The following is a 16,821-nucleotide window of genomic DNA, read 5'->3' as shown; positions in this document are numbered from 1 at the left end:
ACGCCCCACGGCAGCGTGTGTTCAGAGCGTGGCAGCTCGCTGGGGATTCGGGGCACCCGGGCCCCGGCCAAGCTCCGCGTGCCCTGAGTGCTCCCTCCGTCAGGTACAAGGGGCCGGAGCTGGAGATGTGGTCGCTGGGAGTCACGCTGTACACACTCGTCTTTGAGGAGAACCCCTTCAGCGAGCCGGAGGAGACCGTGGAGGCCGCGATGAACCCCCCGTGCCTGGTGTCGGAAGGTGAGCGGGGCCGCAGCCGTATCCCTCCCTGCCTCCTGTCTCCCAGGGCCTTCGTCAGAGCTGACGCCTCACCCTGCTGCTTTCCACGCCTCCCACACTTTGACCTGAAGGACGATTGGAATCTTTGATTTTTTTTTTTTTTACAGAGACAGAGTCAGAGAGAGGGATAGACAGGGACAGACAGACAGGGACGGAGGGAGATGAGAAGCATCAATCATCAGTTTTTCGTTGCGATACCTTAGTTATTCATTGATTGCTTTCTCATATGTGCCTTGACTGCGGGCCTTCAGCAGACCGAGTAACCCCTTGCTCAAGTCAGCGATCTTGGGTCCATGCTGGTGAGCTTTTGCTCAAGCCAGATGAGCCCGCGCTCAAACTGGCGACCTCGGGGTCTCGAACCTGGGTCTTTCAGCATCCCAGTCCGATGCTCTATCCACTGCGCCACTGCCTGGTCAGGCAGAATCTGACTTTAAAACATCACAACAATTCTATGCCGTGCACATCCCCTCGGATCCTGGGCCGTCTTCTAAGACATTAGCGCCCGTGGGCTTGGACATGGCAGTGACCCTTACTGGGTAGACCCCCCAGCAGCTCCTGCAGGATGGCTGGGGGTGTCTGTCGCACCACACGCTCTGTGAGCTGGCGGCAGTGTGAGCTCCGTTTGCCTCTGAAGTGTGGACCAGTGGGGGGGGGGCAGGTGTGGGCTTGGTGGCCGGGACTCGGTGGCCGGAAAGGACTTCCTGAGCTGCAGCTGGCCCACAGGGTTGAGGTCCCTTCCAGTCTCGACACTCTGTGATGCCCCAGTCGTTTGTTACGCACGTAACCCAGGTAACGAGTGTCTTCATGCACAGAGTCTGTTCGTTCTTTGCTTGGGTCAGAAGCTTGTGTCTTAGCTCAGGTGGCCACGGCACTCAGCTCAGACGAGGGGCTCAGAGAACGGGCGATGCCTCTCGGTCTGGAGGCCAGGAGTCTGAGGTCTAGGCGTTGGCAGGGTCAGCTGCTGTTGGCAGCCTGTTCTGTGTGGCCTCACACGGCGGAGGGAGGGACAGGGTGAGCTTTCTGGTCTCTGCATACTGGGGCGCTAATTCCCTGATGGGGTCCCCACTCTCACGGCCTCATCTAGCTGCCCTGGTCACCTCCCCAAGGCCCCGCCTGCTGCAGCATGAGCTTGAGGGGGTCGCAGTCAGCCCGCAGCAGCCCAGGGGAGCACTGCGGGGCTCGTGGGCCTCTGGGTCCTAGGACTGCAGCCGCCCCCCCACCTGTCCTGTCACACGAACTGTGTCGTCCATGGCTCTGCTTGGCTAGCACCTGAGGACAGGCCGTGGTTAGGGACCTCCACACACTGAGTGATGGAGGCAGGATCTCGAACTCCCAGCTCTCATTCTGGAGGTGAGAGGTGGCTCCTGCAGCTTTTGTCAAAGCGCAGCTGGAGGCCCCATGCGCCCCAAACCCTGGGATGCTAGTTAAAAGTGTGGGTGCCAGGGCTACCTGCTGCCCAGCCAGAGGTACACATGGGGGCAGACAGGCCTGTGTTGAGATGCCGTCCACTAGACCCTGGCCCGGACCACTGATGGTCTCCTGGCCCCATGCCTAGGGTAGATTTTGTGTCCCCAGATCTCATGACCCTCTTATCTGGGCTGCTGCAGCCGGTCCCCGAGCAGCGCACCACCTTGGAGAAGCTAGTGACAGACCCCTGGGTGACGCAGCCCGTAAACCTTGCTGACTACACCTGGGAGGAGGTGTGTGGCGTACACAAGCCAGGTGAGTGACGCGGCCTGTGACCCGGGGGGGGCGAGGAGGCCCCCGGCTGCCTGCTGTGTCTGAGGAGGAGGGGCTCCCCTCTCCATGCTGTCCTGGGTTTGCACCCGTGAAACAGATGGGGCCTGGTTCTGCTCCAGGGAACCTTGAGTGCCACCAGGGCTCCGCTTGGCGTGGGCCTTGGAGGGTGGGCGAGCGTCCACGGCAGTCTGTGACGAGGGGGCCCCTCAGAGGGGTCGAGAGCTAGGGCTTTACGAAGTGAGTTACAAATGGTCCGAGTGGGCTGAAGGGGGTGAGGAGGCCACAGACAGTGAGTGTGCTGGGGCCCTGGCTCTTTGGACAAGGCTTCTGGCCGCACAGCCAGGCTGCAGCATCCTGTGTGCCTGGTCACTTCTCAGAGCCCGAGGGCCCAGCCGGTGCTGCTGGCTCTGGACACAGACGCCCCCAGCACCTCAGCGGACTAGGAACTCGAGGGCATTGCCCCTGGGTTCTGAGCTCCCTCTGATGTCTTTTGCTCCTAGAAATTTTTCCAGAGAGAAGGAAAGTATTTGAGAATTATGTGTTGTTAGCATGTGATCCAATGTCTTCTTTCTTCAGAGAGTGGAGTCCTGTCCACCGGGAGTCTGGAGGCAGAGAGCAGGAGCCCCAGCGGTGTGGCTGGGCATTGTGAGGTGCACGGCCTCGGGCCCCCGGGGTGCCCCCTAACTGCCCCGCCATTCAAGGAAGGGACTTCTCAAGATTGGACCCAATTCACCTAAAAACTCATGAGTCGGATAAATGCTGGAACAAAAACCAGTGATGCTGTTACGTTAAGTTTATAAAATAGATGTGGAGTCCCTTTTTCTGACTGTGGATAAACATTGTAGTGTTGAGTTTCTTACTTTGAGAGGAGTTTTGAATCTGTGGACTTCTGGAAGGCATAAAAGCGCCTGTACATCCTCTTACTTCTGTATATTATCCATGTTTTGTTTCCTCTGTCTCAGTCTGTGCTCACCTGTTAGGTACCATTTGTAGAACTGATTACCGGGGTATTTCATTAATTTATTTCCTTGAACATTTTCCAAATTAAAGCTATTTTGTTAGTAAACAGTGACTCTGACTCGGGCTGTATGGATTCTTGCACACCCTGGGGTCCCTCCCTGGGCAGGAGCTCCCAGCTTGCCCTAAGGAGACTGAGAGTGTGTTCTAAGACTTTTTCCTGTGCACAGTGTGTGAGGCCGTTCACCCAGCGTCTGTCCTGGCTCTGCTGGGCAGTGGGCTCTGCAGCAGGCCTCTGCTGCCCACCCAGAGCGCCCTCCCAGCACCTGCAGACATCCTGCAGCCGCCAGGTGGCCTCTGCTGCCCACCCAGAGCGCCCTCCCAGCACCTGCAGACATCCTGCAGCCGCCAGGTGTCCTCTGATGCTGTGGAGGCGTCCATCCCTGACCGTCTGTCCCTGTCCCACTTCTGCTCAGGACCCAGTGGCCCTCTGAAACAATGAGCAAGCTTGAGCACATGGAATCCCGCCTCCATTTTTTATCTGTTAGATGGGAGGGAGTGGTTAAGGGTCAGAGGAAAACCTTTCATTCCCTGCCCAGCCCCGCTGAGATAGCAGGAAAAGAAAATCAAACCGAGACCCCCCACCTTTTCTCCTGTGTCATTACTCTCTGCTGGCTCCAGGGCTCCTCCTGCCCAGAACCTGAGGCCACTCGAGCCAGGTGGTCCTGCCCAGAGCCTGAGGAGACCACTCGAGCCAGGCAGTCCTGCCTGGAGCCTCGGAGGCCACTCGAGCCAGGCGGTCCTGCCCGGAGCCTGAGGAGACCACTCGGGCCAGGCGGTCCTGTCCGGAGCCTGAGGAGACCACTTGAGCCAGGCGGTCCTGCCCGGAGCCTGAGGAGACCACTCGAGCCAGGCGGTCCTGTCCGGAGCCTGAGGAGACCACTCGAGCCAGGCGGTCCTGTCCGGAGCCTGAGGAGACCACTCGAGCCAGGCGGTCCTGTCCGGAGCCTGAGGAGACCACTTGAGCCAGGCAGTCCTGCCCGGAGCCTGAGGAGACCACTCGAGCCAGGCGGTCCTGTCCGGAGCCTGAGGAGACCACTTGAGCCAGGCAGTCCTGCCCGGAGCCTGAGGAGACCACTCGAGCCAGGGGATCCTGCCCGGAGCCTGAGGAGACCACTCGAGCCAGGCGGTCCTGCCCAGAGCCTGAGGAGGCCACTCGAGCCAGGCGGCCCTGCCCGGAGCCTGAGGAGACCACTCGGGCCAGGCGGTCCTGCCCGGAGCCTGAGGAGACCATTCGAGCCAGGCGGTCCTGCTCGGAGCCTGAGGAGACCACTCGAGCCAGGCGGTCTGCAGTGGGTCCTGTGCTGTTTCTAGTGCTCATTTAGGAAGCACTCGACTGGAAGCATTTTAGGATGGTCGGATCACAGTTAACTTTATTTTCAACTACTAGGATACAGGACTCCCCTATCTCCTTTTAGAAAGTGCTGTACAAGTCTTCCTGCCACCACAGGACACTGACGGGCCCCTCCTCCACCAGGGACAGTAAAGGCAGGGTCTAGAAGTGTATAGGAAAAAGCGATGTTGACTCTTCAGAGTTCAAATGAGTTTATGTTGTAAGAACTGTTTCTGAGATCAGACGAGATCAAGCGCATCCAGGATGGTTTTGCTGTAGACAGAACTGTTTCCAAAAATGGGGGAAAAAACCCCAAACGTTTATCCTTGTAGTGTTTATTACAGCACATAAAAAGTTACAGAATTGGCCCTGGCCGGTTGGCTCAGCGGTAGAGCGTCTGCCTGGCGTGCGGGGGACCCGGGTTCGATTCCCGGCCAGGGCACACAGGAGAAGCACCCATTTGCTTCTCCACCCCTCCCCCTCTCCTTCCTCTCTGTCTCTCTCTTCCCCTCCCGCAGCCGAGGCTCCATTGGAACAAAGATGGCCCGGGCGATGGGGATGGCTCCTTGGCCTCTGCCCCAGGCGCTAGAGTGGCTCTGGTCGCAGCAGAGCGACGCCCCGGAGGGGCAGAGCATCGCCCCCTGGTGGGCGTGCCGGGTGGATCCCGGTCGGGCGCATGCGGGAGTCTGTCTGTCTCTTCCCGTTTCCAGCTTCAGAAAGAAAAAGTAAAAAAATAAATTAAAAAAAAAAAAAAAAAAAGTTACAGAATTGGCCCTGGCCAGTTGGCTCAGCAGTAGAGCGTCAGCCTGGTGTGCAGGGGACCTGGGTTCGATTCCCTGCCGGGGCACATGGGAGAGGCGCCCATTTGCTTCTCCACCCCCCCCTCCTTCCTCTCTGTCTCTCTCTTCCCCTCCAGCAGCCAAGGCTCCATTGGAGCAAAGATGGCCCGGGCGCTGGGGATGGCTCCTTGGCCACTGCCCCAGGCGCTAGAGTGGCTCTGGTCGCGGCAGAGTGTCGCCCCCTGGTGAGCGGAGCTTCACCCCTGGTGGGCGTGCCGGGTGGATCCCGGTCGGGCGCATGCGGGAGTCTCTGACTGTCTCTCCCCTCTCCCCGTTTCCAGCTTCAGAAAAATACAAAAAAAAAAAAAAAAAAAGTTACAGAATGATTTTTTTTAGACAGGTATGCAATGGGATGATAATGCAAAGGCCTCACTCTCCAAGAACTCTTTCTTTTGTAAGAAAAAAATAACTAAAACTCATCTAACTTGATGGCAGTAGAAGGTTCGGCACTTTGAGAATGTTTTTTGCAGAAAGAATCCAGGTAGAAAAGTTCTACAACTGAGGCTGACCCGTTCCCCTGTCCATGTTCTAAGTATGAGTTCAGAGAGCAAGGTTTTCAGAACAAACTGAAGATGCTGTCGGCTTTGAGAGCAGTTCCTGCAGCCCAGTTGCCCCTTTATCTCCAGAGCTGGAGAACTGCCTCGGCTCCTTTCCAGGGCCTGGGGGTGGACACAGGGTCTTCTCAGGCTGTGGGTATGAAAGCATTAACACCATTTATTTTGAGGGGCTGACAGATGAGTGTTTTAAGAAAAAAGATTAAAAAAAGCAACTGTTACTGGATGAGGATGGGGCCCAGAGTGGGTCTGCCTCAGGCTGGCCAGTAGTGTGTGGGTACTTGGCTTTGTGCAGGGAAATTTCACAACAGGAGTCCCGGTGACTTTGAGAGTACGTTTATTACAGCTTGGGAGAGTGCAATGAAAGAAGGTCTTAGGGTAGAGGCAGCAACAGGAGAGAGCCGAGGTGATGCTCTGCTTTGGCTCCCGAGAAATGTTATGAGACAGAAGTGAGCCCAGGCAGGGCTGCTGTTAGCTCCCTGGAGTCAGATAAAGGGGCCTGGGGCAGGTTCAGGAGGTGAGCCCGGTAGCAGCTGCTGCTGCTCCCCTGGTTACAACTCTCCTGGGGACCCTTAGAGTTGAGGAGAGAGAGCAAAGATACACACCTAAGGGAGAAAGGTGTGGGCGGGGGAGAGAGAGAGAGAGAGAGAGAGAGAGAGGGAGAGAGGGAGAGCCGCGCACGCACACAGCTGGGTCCTTGTCTTGAGGGCATTTCTCTGTAGCCAGTGGAAGTCCCAGCAGAGATGCTGGGGAGGGTCTTAACAGAATATCCATTAGCTTTCCAAGTGTTATTCAGTATGTTGATTCATCAAAATGTGTGTAAAGAGGGGTCAGGGTTATTTTCTGGTTATTTTTATTTATCTTTTAAAATTCCCCCTTGATTTGACAGAAAGGGAGAAGGGAGCGAGAAAAGCATCAACACACTGTTCCGCTTAGTTTTCCATTTAGTCATGCAGTCATTGGTTGCTTCTCGTATGTGTCTTGACCTGGGATTGAACCTGCGACCTCAGCACACTGGGAAGATGCTCTACCCACTGAGCTACCTGGCTAGGTCCAGTTTCATTTCTAAAGAACATCATGGAAGAGGGACTGCAACTGAGGCCAGTCGCCCTGAGACGGTTTGGAACATGTCAACTATTTGCCCTTAAGTGTCCTTGGTTAGGGAAGATAAAACCTTGTGATTCATTAGATGGCGGTAAATTGTACAAATTGTTTTGCCTTAATTATTTTGTCTCAGTTTCCCTTATTCCACAAGTCAAAGGAATTTCCCTAGCTTCTTCCTATTCTGTCTCACAACCAAATCTGGTTCCATACAGATCATATAACCTTCCTTTTCTTGGGTAAAATCCTTGCCAAAAAGATAACATCTTAGCACCCAGCCCTGTTATAAAGTACTGCACCTCAGATTCTGAAAGGCACTGTACCTCATTTCATCGAGTTCACGTAGAGACACCCAGTCCAGATGAATTTTGAAGTTTTATTAGAGGAGGAGATTTATTAATATACCGGCCACATATGGCTGACAGGGCATCTGTAGGCCCAAATCGTGCAGTCCCAAAAATAGTTCAGGAAAAAAAACAAAAAAACAAAAAAAAAAAAACCCAGAAAAGAACTAAAAAAAAAAAAAAAAAAAAAAAAGTTCAGGAGCTGTTTATATACCCCTGATCACACACGGGCGGGGGAGAGCATGACATCATGGTAGGAGCTGGCACATTTGTTTAAGGGATACACAGAAACATTAAGACTTTCAAGGTAACACAATCAAAGACATTTACAAATCTTTCAGGGTTCCTCTTCCCTCTCTAGCCTGGAGGTATTTTACCCTCAAGATTCCAGAAGGGGGAGGAACTACAATCAATGCAAGGTGGTACGTAAATTCTGCCTCCTATTGAAAGAGAAGTTTCTAGGTTAACCTTTATTTTAGATTTAAAACTGAATGACCCATTGTTCTTGCAAGCCAGAAACTTCTACATTCTTCTCCCTCCCCGCCCCAAAGAAGGGACAGGACAGGAAAGCCTGACCTTTCTTTCCAGAATATTGATGTTAATTTTCAGCTGTTTGGTACCTTACAACAGCCCAGCGCCTGGAATAGATCAGGTAGGTCCTCTGTACATTGTATCCATGTGAGAATCAAGTCCCTTCTCTCAGTTCCAAGAAAACAAGATGATCAAAGAAGAAGAAACGGTTGTAAAGGAACTTTGGGTCTTCGGAACGGTGGGATTTTAGGCACTGAGAGCACCCCGTTTCCCTCTCTTTCACAACCACCCTTTTTTTAGAAAGACGCACAGGCTCCATCTTCCAGTTACCACGGGTCTAGATAAGAAGTGGAGAAGGAACACGGGGACTAGGTAGAAACTGGGAGGTGTCCCGAGTGGACGACAATGGCTGCAGGGTGAGAGGAAGAGGAGGAGGGATGAACAGCGAGGAAAATACAAGCTAGACAGCTCACCTTCCCCGCCGCGTGTCGAGGACTCGGGATGAACGTCCAGGTACCTGTTTCCATGACCCCCGCCAGCGTTTCAGCAGCGAGTTCCCGGCCCGGATCTCGGGGGGACTGAAGGCCGGGCAGGCGCTGTGACCCGCGGCCAACGGCGGGCAGCGGTCTCGAGCCCGGCACATTCTTCCCGAAGCTGCGGCGGAACGCTGCCCACGACGGAACGCGGCCCGCGCAGTCGCGCCGGCGAGGCGGAAGGCGGAGCGGCGGACCCGAGACCGGAAGTGGCAGAATAGAGAGGCTCTGCTTCCGGCGCCGGAGTCGGGGCACCGCCGTCGCGCGATGGCGGCGCTCGGCCGGCAGGTGAGGCAGCGGGTGGGCCGGGCTCCTCGCGGGGTGCACGAGGGTGGAGGAAGGGCGCCGGCTCGTCCCCGACAGGCGAGGCATCTGCAGCCGGAGCTTTCCGGCAGGCGGGTGCCGGCCGACCGCGTCCCCGCCCCGTGGAGCCGCGGCTGGGCCCTGGCGGGTGGGCGAGCGGCCGGCCAGGGGCGGAGACCGACCTCGTGGCCGTAGCGGCGGAAGCCTCTGGAGCGCACGGGGAGTCTGCACGCAGGAGGACGGCTGTCCTGTGGGGTCAACGCTGGGACGTGGTCCGGAGACCAGCGCGAGGGCCGGACGTCGGGAGCGACCCAGGGTTGTCATGGCAACTGTTTCAGACGAGACGTTTGAGACGCAGCCGATCAGCCAGCAGCTCCGTGGGAACTACTCGCACCCCGAAGAGCCGAGACTCCGGGCCGCGGTCCCTCGCCCCCGGGCCGCTTGCCGCCGTGTCAACCCCGGAGCCCCCCTGGTGCCCCTGGAGAGCGCTGACCCTCCCTGTAGACGCCCTTCTCCCGCCCCTCTCCGCTGAGAAGTGATGGCGCCTAACTCGAGCCCCGTAGGGAGCAGCAGCCTCCTTGGGGGGTAGCTGTCTGCTACCTGTTAAGAAACTTCATGGTCGTTTTTCCTTCCTGCTAATCTGTGTATTGTGGATTCAATTTGCAAAGCCCCCTTCCTCCCAAACTTTACCATTTGGCCTTGAAATAATCCCCCCCACCCACCTCCCACCCGGTCCCCTCAGTGGTGGCCCGGAAGCTAGCAGATTTGGCTTGACTCTCAATCTGTGCTCTTGCAACCTCTGTTCTCTGTGTGTGCACCTCCTTCTGGAGGCTTTTTAAGTTCAGACATGATTTTGCAGGTTCCTAATAAAAACAAGTTTGTGTGGAACCCCGTGGTGCCCATTGCACGGGGCGGTGAGGGAGTGACTCGCTTTCCTGCTGCGTCTTACAGGTCTTGGATTGGCATCGCCTGCTCCCCCTCACCTGGGGCCGCGTAGCCGGGTGGACTCCTCGCCTGGAACAGAAAAGGGGACCGGCTTCCTTGTTGCACAGGCGGACCACAGCCTCCACTGCAGCAGGGGGCCTTGAGGGCTCACCCCGGGGGGAACCCACAAAGCATGTGCAGGAACCAGAGCGCAGGACGAGCCTTACGTGGAGTCAGAAGGCTCCTGTGGATGGAGGGTCCTTGGAGCGAGAGGAGGTCATCAGTTCTCTGCTGGACATGGGTTTCAGTGAGGTCCATGCTCACGAACTGCTCAGTTCACAGCCGGGTACCCACCCGCGGCAGTTGCTGGAGATTGTTTCAGAATTAATACTCTTGGGTGTGAATCCGGAGCCTGTGTACACGGCTTTGAAGAAAAGTCCTCAGATACTGAAACTGCCCATTACGCACATGAAGAAGCGCTCCAGTTGCCTGCGAAAGCTGGGGCTGGCGGAAGGTAAGGTGTAGGTTGGGTCTGAGCTGGGGAACGCATAGCCGGGATGAGGTGGGTGAGGGGCGGTTTCTGGGGAACAGTTCTGGGGAGGGATGTGTCATTTGCTTTGGAGGTGAGGCAGAGGTGTGACCTCGGCAGCAGGCGTTGCAGGAGGGAAGGGGGAACTGAGGGACAGGCAGGGACCCTTGTCTGGGTTGTTGGCAGTGGGGACGGGAGTGACAGGCAGGGGCCCTTGTCTGGGTTGTTGGTGGTGGGGACGGGAGTGACAGGCAGGAGCCCTTGTCTGGGTTGTTGGCGGTGGGGACGGGAGTGACAGGCAGGGGCCCTTGTCTGGGTGGTTGGCGGTGGGGACGGGAGCATCTGGGACGGTGGCGAGCACGTGGTGCATGCTCAGCAGATAGATGTCGATCTGTGATGGGGGCACGGGTGTGTGCATGTAGCCTGTGGTGTTTGAGTAACCTGGTGTGGCCTTAGTGCTTCGTGTCTGTGTGCTGTGAAGACGGATGCCAGCTGGGCATCGTGGTTTACTGGGGGGCATGAGGTCTCCCCAGATTCCTGGAGGACTGGTGGAGTGGCTGTGCCCTCCAGACACCACCCCCACTCGCTTCAGGTCATGGCTCCAGGATCCTAGAAGCTCACTGGACCTCCTGTGGGCCTCTGGAGAGAAGGGGGCTGGGAGCCCGTGAGTGTCTCAAGTTTGACCACAGGAGTGTTGTTAGCATTCTTTTATTTCGTTCTTGACTCTTAACTGGTCAGGTAGTGCTGGGAGAGAAAAGGTTCACGGATCCACTGGTTCAGAGGATCTCCATAGGGCTCCTCCTCTGAAGCTGAGCAAGACAGCCGTGTGTTTCTCCTAGAACAGGTGACTGCTGCAGCGCCGTCCGGGTGACGGGACCGCTGCAACGCCCTCCGGGTGACAGGGGACCGCTGCAACGCCCTCCGGGTGACAGGGGACCGCTGTAGCGCCCTCCGGGTGACAGGGGACCGCTGTAGCGCCCTCCGGATGACAGGCGACCGCTGCAGCGCCCTCCGGGTGACAGGCGACCACTGCAGCGCCCTCCGGGTGACAGGCGACCACTGCAACGCCCTCCGGGTGACAGGGGACCGCTGCAACGCCCTCCGGGTGACAGGGGACCGCTGCAGCGCCCTCCGGGTGACAGGCGGGTGACAGGCTCAACTCGGTGCCTTACGCACTGTGATTATAAACTGGCAAGCTCAGTACAGTCTTAAGCTACAAAGAGAAAGTTTAAACTTCTGAAATTCACTCCTGATACATTTCAGCAAGACAGTGACTAACTCAACTGTTAGGAAGATTTTAACTAACAGTTTAAATAAGTGATTTCAAGTTTCAAGACAGTAACTCTTCCCCGGCTGTCCATAGGAGACCATGGGCTCCAGGTTCCCCAGGGTAGTCTTGGCTTACAGTTATCCTAACAGTTCATAGGGCCTCTTTCACTCAAAGTGCCCCAGTTTGGACAGATTGTTAGGCCTCCCCACTAGCTTAGAACATCCGTATTTGTTGACTGTAGTTATGGAACTCTTTTTCATGAGTTCAGGCTCCATGACCGTTTTATTGTGGAAGGAAACCTCGGCCCAGAGCCCCATCCTGGGGGACACGACTCTCCCATCGTACTGTGACTTTTCCAGTAACTCCCTGGGAGACTCCTCTAGGTGAGAAGGGCGGGACGAGGGGACCTAGACTATGGGAGGCCAGAGGAGGCAGGAATTCTGGAGAGGGCGGGTGGTGGTGAGTCTGAGGAGTGAGGGAGTCAGGGTGGCCATGGGCCGTCCGGTCCCCCACGTCCACGGCTTTGCTGGGAAGCAGTCAGGGACTGGCCGCTATGGATGGGGGTGGGGCCCGTACTCGTTACAGGGTGCGGACTTGATTGGTTGGGTGCGGCTGGCCCCTTGGGCTTCTGGAATGTCTTGCGATTATGTACTTGCTCTTTTTTAGTTTTTTTTTGTTTTTGTTTTTGTATTTTTCTGAAGTTAGAAACCGGGAGAGACAGTCAGACAGACTCCTTCATGGGCCCGACTGGGATCCACCCGGCACGCCCACCAGGGGGTGACGCTTTGCCCACCAGGGGGCGATGCTCTGCCCCTCCAGGGCGTCGCTCTGCCGCTACCGGAGCCACTCTAGCGCCTGGGGCAGAGGCCGAGGAGCCATCCCCAGCGCCCGGGCCATCTTTGCTCCAATGGAGCCTCGCTGCAGGAGGGGAAGAGAGAGACAGAGAGGAAGGAGAGGGGGAGGGGTGGAGAAGCAGATGGGCGCTTCTCCTGTGTGCCCTGGCCGGGAATCGAACCCGGGACCCCTTGCATGCCAGGCCGATGCTCTACCACTGAGCCAACCGGCCAGGGCCGTACTTGCTCTTTTTTATGTCCTACAGGGAAACTGAAGAGGGTGCTTCTCCGGTGCCCGGAAATTGTCACCATGCATCAGCGGGACGTGGACGGCATCGTCAGGGTGCTCAGGGAGAAGTGCCTCTTCACGGCCCAGCAGGTGACCGAGATTCTGCACAGGTGCCCCCATGTCCTTCGGGAAGACCCCGGTGAGCTGGAGTACAAGTTCCAGGTGAGGATGGCGGGAGCGTCCGGGGCAGGACTGCAGCTCGGGAACATGGCAGGGTCACCTCCGAGGGAGGGGAGCCTGGGACACCCCAGCCAGAGAACCCAGGTTTGGTTCCGGCTCGTCACGTCAGCACAGGGGGGACTGGGGCCACTGATGGTGGACGGCCCTGCTGGTTCTCGGAGTCCAGGCAGGGCCTCTGTTCGAAACAGCCAATTTAAAAATAGCTGTGTTTTAGAGCCTAATTTGCATGTTGATTTCAAAAGTGTAATTGTGACAGTGATCCTAATTTTTTGGTGATAATTATCATGACTTAGGTCAGACCCCTAGCTGTTTTCTGAGTTTTTAGCCTATGCTTTCCATACTCACCGTTTTCTTTCTCGTCTGAAGAAAAAGAGACTTGAATCTCTCCCTCCTGCCCTTTATTTCCTGCTGCATTTTTCTCAGTGTGAATGTGAGCACGCTTTGTAAGCCGCCAGCCGTCACGCAGGCGTGGGGGCCCGAGCGCCTACGCTGGGGTCAGGTCTCCTCCGAGGGCTTCTGCACAGCTGGCGCTGTGGCGGCGGGCGGGGGGCTGCCCTGAGCTGCCTGTGTCTGTGTCTCCAGTACGCCTACTTCAGGATGGGGGTGAAGCACGCGGACGTGGTGCGGACGGACTTCCTGCAGTACCCCATCACCAAGACCCGGCAGAGGCACATGTTCCTGGAGCGCCTGGGCCGGTACCAGACCCCGGACAAGAAGGGGCAGACGCAGGTCCTCAACCCTCTTCTCAAGGACATTCTCAGGGTGTCAGAGGCCGAGTTTCTGGCCAGGACAGCCCGCTCTTCTGCTGAGGAGTTTGACGTGTTTAAGAAGCTTCTGGCTCGGGAGGTGGAGGAGGAGTCCGGGAGCCACACAGCTGGTGGCAGCAGCACCGGCGAGGACGAGGGCGAGGACGAGGGCGAGGGCCAGGAGGAAGAGGACGAGGGCCAGGACCAGGAGGAACAGGAGCTGTGACGGAAGCCCAGCGACAGTAAAGGACATTTCAGTTCTCTCGGCTCTGGGAGCTTCACTTGGATCTCCTCAGGCTGTTTCATTCAGAAACTGATCTTCTGATGGGAGCCGACTGCGACCCCTCGCCTGGGAGGGGTCAGACTGAGGGTGCGTAGGAGCTGTGGTCGGTCTCTGGGCAGAGCCGTGCTCCTGGTGAATAAAGACTGCCCCTGGCTGTTCGAGGCGGCCCTCAGCGCGTCAGAATGTGGTTTTTTCTGTCGCAGCTGTGGCTGGTCTGGCCCTGGCTCTAGTCACCTCACATTCCCTTCTAGAGGTAAAGGCACAATGATGAGAAGGCAGTGAGGGTTTAGTACATCACAGCACTTTATTTTATGAAACCAACGAGGTTTTCCACAAAAGCTTGTGTTTTTTATCCAAAAATGTCACTGTCACTTCATAATTGCATTCAGTGTATAGCAGAGCGGAGGGAAGCAGGCCAGTGCTGGCTGGCTTTGTACAGCCCCCTGCCCGCACAGCGGGCACTTCTCTGTGTGGGGCAGGCCCTGGCTCTGACCTCGGGAGCTTGGCTTTCGTGCCGCCCACGGCCGGCGAGTCACATTGGGGTCTGACGTCTGTGGCAGCCAGGGGTGCTGACCGGTGGTGTTCCAGGACAGAAGGGGCCGTGGAGTGGACCCGGCCGGGCTCCCCTGTCCTACAGTGGGGCTCCCGAGGCCAGAGGAGAAGAGCACTTGAACATGGGCTGGTGGGGCTGGGGCTACGGGTCTGGTCATGATGGTCAGCGAGCGCCCTGTGACACAAGAGGGACATGCCCGCAGGAACCCAGCGGGTCTGAGCAGTGATGGACACATCACGGTCAGAGGCGCAGCCCCGACTGCATGAGCCTGTGCCAGGGGGGTCAGTGTGTCCTGGGGGGGTCGGTGTGTCCTGGGGTGGTCTGGGCACCCCTCCCTCAGGGGGTGCTGCAGGAAGCCGCTGTGCGGATGGGCAAGTTCAGGGGCCAGCGGGGTAGCAGCTGTGTGTGGCTCCAGCTCACAGGCCCCCTTCTCTCCCAGGGGCCGTCTTGATCCAGGGGACACCTTGGGACATTTTGGTTGTTAGGACCAGGAGAGGGTACACGTGGGGTCTAGTGGGTCGAGGCCAGGGCTTCTGTCAGCGTCCCGCAGGGCACAGGACAGTCCACAGAATAACCAGCCCAGACATTGCAGGGCCGAGGTGGAAAGCCTGAGGTCCCGCAAAATGTGACTTTCGGCTCAAAAGAACCTCAGGCTTTCAACGGCTTAGGTTTGTTGTATTTCTTTTGTTTAAAATTGGGTTGTAAAGAGCTGGTTTGAAAGAGCGTTCCTGTCCCCGAGACCGGAACACAGTGGCGGGGCAGCTGTTTCCCGGGGGACTCAGTGCTGGGTCGGGTTGTGCCTGTGTGTCTCGGCTCCTGCCGGACTGCAGAAAGAAAGGCGTCAATGGCAAAACAGGTAGCTCAGGGAGCCTCTGCACAGGCGAGACAGACGTCCATGGCCCTGGTGGGCTGGTGGGAGGTGGTCCAGCTGAGGGAAGGTGCTGGAGGTCAGTGGGACGGGGTGGCCTACCCGCTGGGCGCCTGGTTGCAGAGTGGCCCCATTTCCTCTGTGGCAGCCACGTGCGGTGGGTTAAAGGAACATTTGTCTTTACTGTCTTGGCCACAGGCAGAATCATTGGAAAGGAGGACATCCTACTGTGTGCCAGTGTTCTGTTTCGTGGCGTCCACATGACGGGCACATTCCTGGGTCCTGCACTGTGGTTCGGTGTCCAGTCGGGATGAGGTGGAACCCTCAATCTATGCCCGATCGGGTGGTTAGCAGGTAGCTGACGCTGCCACTCACGGTTGCTGCTGTCATTTTGACACAAATGTTTATGCCCTGGATAATTTTCCGATCCATTATTACATATAATTTCCTCGGGTGGATGTTGAGTATTTTCAAGGAAGAAGGTTTTAGGAAAGAGCTGTGTGACAGCTCGTGTGAAATGTCTCAAGGATGATTTATATGTAATTCAGCATCAAGCCTTTTTACTAGACAATTTGTATAGCGTCAAAGTGGGCTCATCGTCAGACCACGCCGCACCAAGCTCAGGATTCGGTAGACTGGTTCTCGCAGAAACAAAGGCGTCTGAGCTCAAGTCGGGAGCCCGGTTCGTCGGCCTCGTGGCTGAGGGGCTGGAGGCTGTTCACGTGCTTGTTGCAAGTTTCATCTGCTTTCCCGGTGCTGCCCCTTGGTCTGGCCCCAGGGCCGCAGCAGGGTCAGCAGCACCTGGTCATGGTCCTGTTCACTCAGGGCCAGAGTCCCCGGCCGAGCTCGGCGGTCCCGCCAGGCGGCCCAGAGACGGGATGTTCTGGAGCACAGTAGAGACATCTTGAAGTGACTGATCCTTTCTGAAAATGACAAACTAATACACAGACGTATGCACACATGATTTTAATAAAAATAAAGTCTAAAATATACTCTAACTCTTTAAAAATGTTTTTATAAAGGTGAGAGGAAGGAGCCCTTTCAGTGGCTGCACTGCCGACTCGGGCCGCAGGCCGCGTCCGTGAGAACACACGGGGTTCTGGTCCCAGGAGGGTCCGCGGTTCAGGTGCCCAGGAGGTGGAGGTGGGGCAGGCTTCGGTCATGACCTCACGGGCAGGGAGGAGAGCTGTTCAGAAGGTGCTGGGACGTGGGTGTGGCGATGGCACGTCCGTGGGGAGAGCTGCTGGCCGCCCGAGTCGTGGGCGGAGGTCGCCTGCCCCGGACGCTGTCGCGGACTCGCGAGGAGGGGCCTGCTCTGCACACGCCTTCCCGCACTGGCTGTGCAGCTCCCACGACACTGGCTGGGGTGTCGGTGCCCTGGTGTGACCTGTCGTTCTGCATGGCTTTCTCTGCTGAGGCCAAGGCCATGGACGGCCTGGGGCCGTGTCCCCGTGCTCCTAAGTCGGGCTTCCCTGGAACACAGTCTCACTGGTTCGCACTTGTGCCTGTGGCTGAGCTTGTGCTGAACTTGGCCGAGCTGTTACCACGGAGACCATCCGGTCCACAGAGCCAAACATAATTTACTGCCGGACCGTCTACAGAAAAAGTGGTCGACTGGAAGTGTCTCTACTCCATCTCAGTGTTAACATTTTCTCTCAAAACCTGCCGGTTGGTTGCTGATCCCCTGCCCTCCCGCCCTAGTCGGGGAGCTGCTGGAGGAGAGAGCCTGCTCCCCTGGGCCCCCGCCCCCCCCCCCCCCCCCCCGCTCCCCTGGG

The 16,821-nt window shown here is 57.2% G+C and overlaps 2 protein-coding genes across 3 annotated transcripts in view; both read left to right on the top strand.

The window, feature by feature from the left end:
* The window catches only part of PASK (PAS domain containing serine/threonine kinase), a 34,583-nt gene extending 31,568 nt beyond the window's left edge, over positions 1-3,015 (top strand). The window contains exons 16-18 of the mRNA XM_066345981.1: positions 104-237; positions 1,852-1,998; positions 2,593-3,015. Of these exons, the coding sequence (XP_066202078.1) occupies positions 104-237; positions 1,852-1,998; positions 2,593-2,753 (442 nt within the window). The 3' untranslated portion in view covers positions 2,754-3,015. The remainder of the gene's footprint in view (positions 1-103; positions 238-1,851; positions 1,999-2,592) is intronic.
* A 5,063-nt stretch (positions 3,016-8,078) lies between these two features.
* MTERF4 (mitochondrial transcription termination factor 4) lies at positions 8,079-16,756 on the top strand. 2 transcript variants are annotated; one of them, XM_066345859.1, is made up of 5 exons: positions 8,079-8,248; positions 8,390-8,556; positions 9,523-10,009; positions 12,394-12,578; positions 13,179-16,756. In XM_066345859.1, the coding sequence occupies exons 2-5, from the start codon at positions 8,536-8,538 to the stop codon at positions 13,566-13,568; spliced, it is 1,083 nt and encodes a 360-aa protein (XP_066201956.1). In that variant the 5' UTR covers positions 8,079-8,248; positions 8,390-8,535; the 3' UTR covers positions 13,569-16,756. The 2 variants fall into 2 exon arrangements, with proteins under 2 accessions (XP_066201956.1, XP_066201955.1); XM_066345858.1 differs by having other exon boundaries at positions 8,079-8,556.
* Positions 16,757-16,821: the final 65 nt, after the last annotated feature.

The sequence above is a fragment of the Saccopteryx leptura genome, chromosome 7 (genome assembly GCF_036850995.1).
Source record: "Saccopteryx leptura isolate mSacLep1 chromosome 7, mSacLep1_pri_phased_curated, whole genome shotgun sequence".
Lineage (NCBI taxonomy): Eukaryota > Metazoa > Chordata > Mammalia > Chiroptera > Emballonuridae > Saccopteryx > Saccopteryx leptura.
This window is presented reverse-complemented; position numbering and strand designations above follow the sequence as displayed.

Coding starts and splice junctions, on each gene's coding strand:
- MTERF4 (XM_066345859.1), top strand. CDS start 8,536: ATGGCGGCGCTCGGCCGGCAG. Junction 10,010..12,393: donor AAAGCTGGGGCTGGCGGAAG/GTAAGGTGTAGG, acceptor TATGTCCTACAG/GGAAACTGAAGAGGGTGCTT. Junction 12,579..13,178: donor AGCTGGAGTACAAGTTCCAG/GTGAGGATGGCG, acceptor CTGTGTCTCCAG/TACGCCTACTTCAGGATGGG.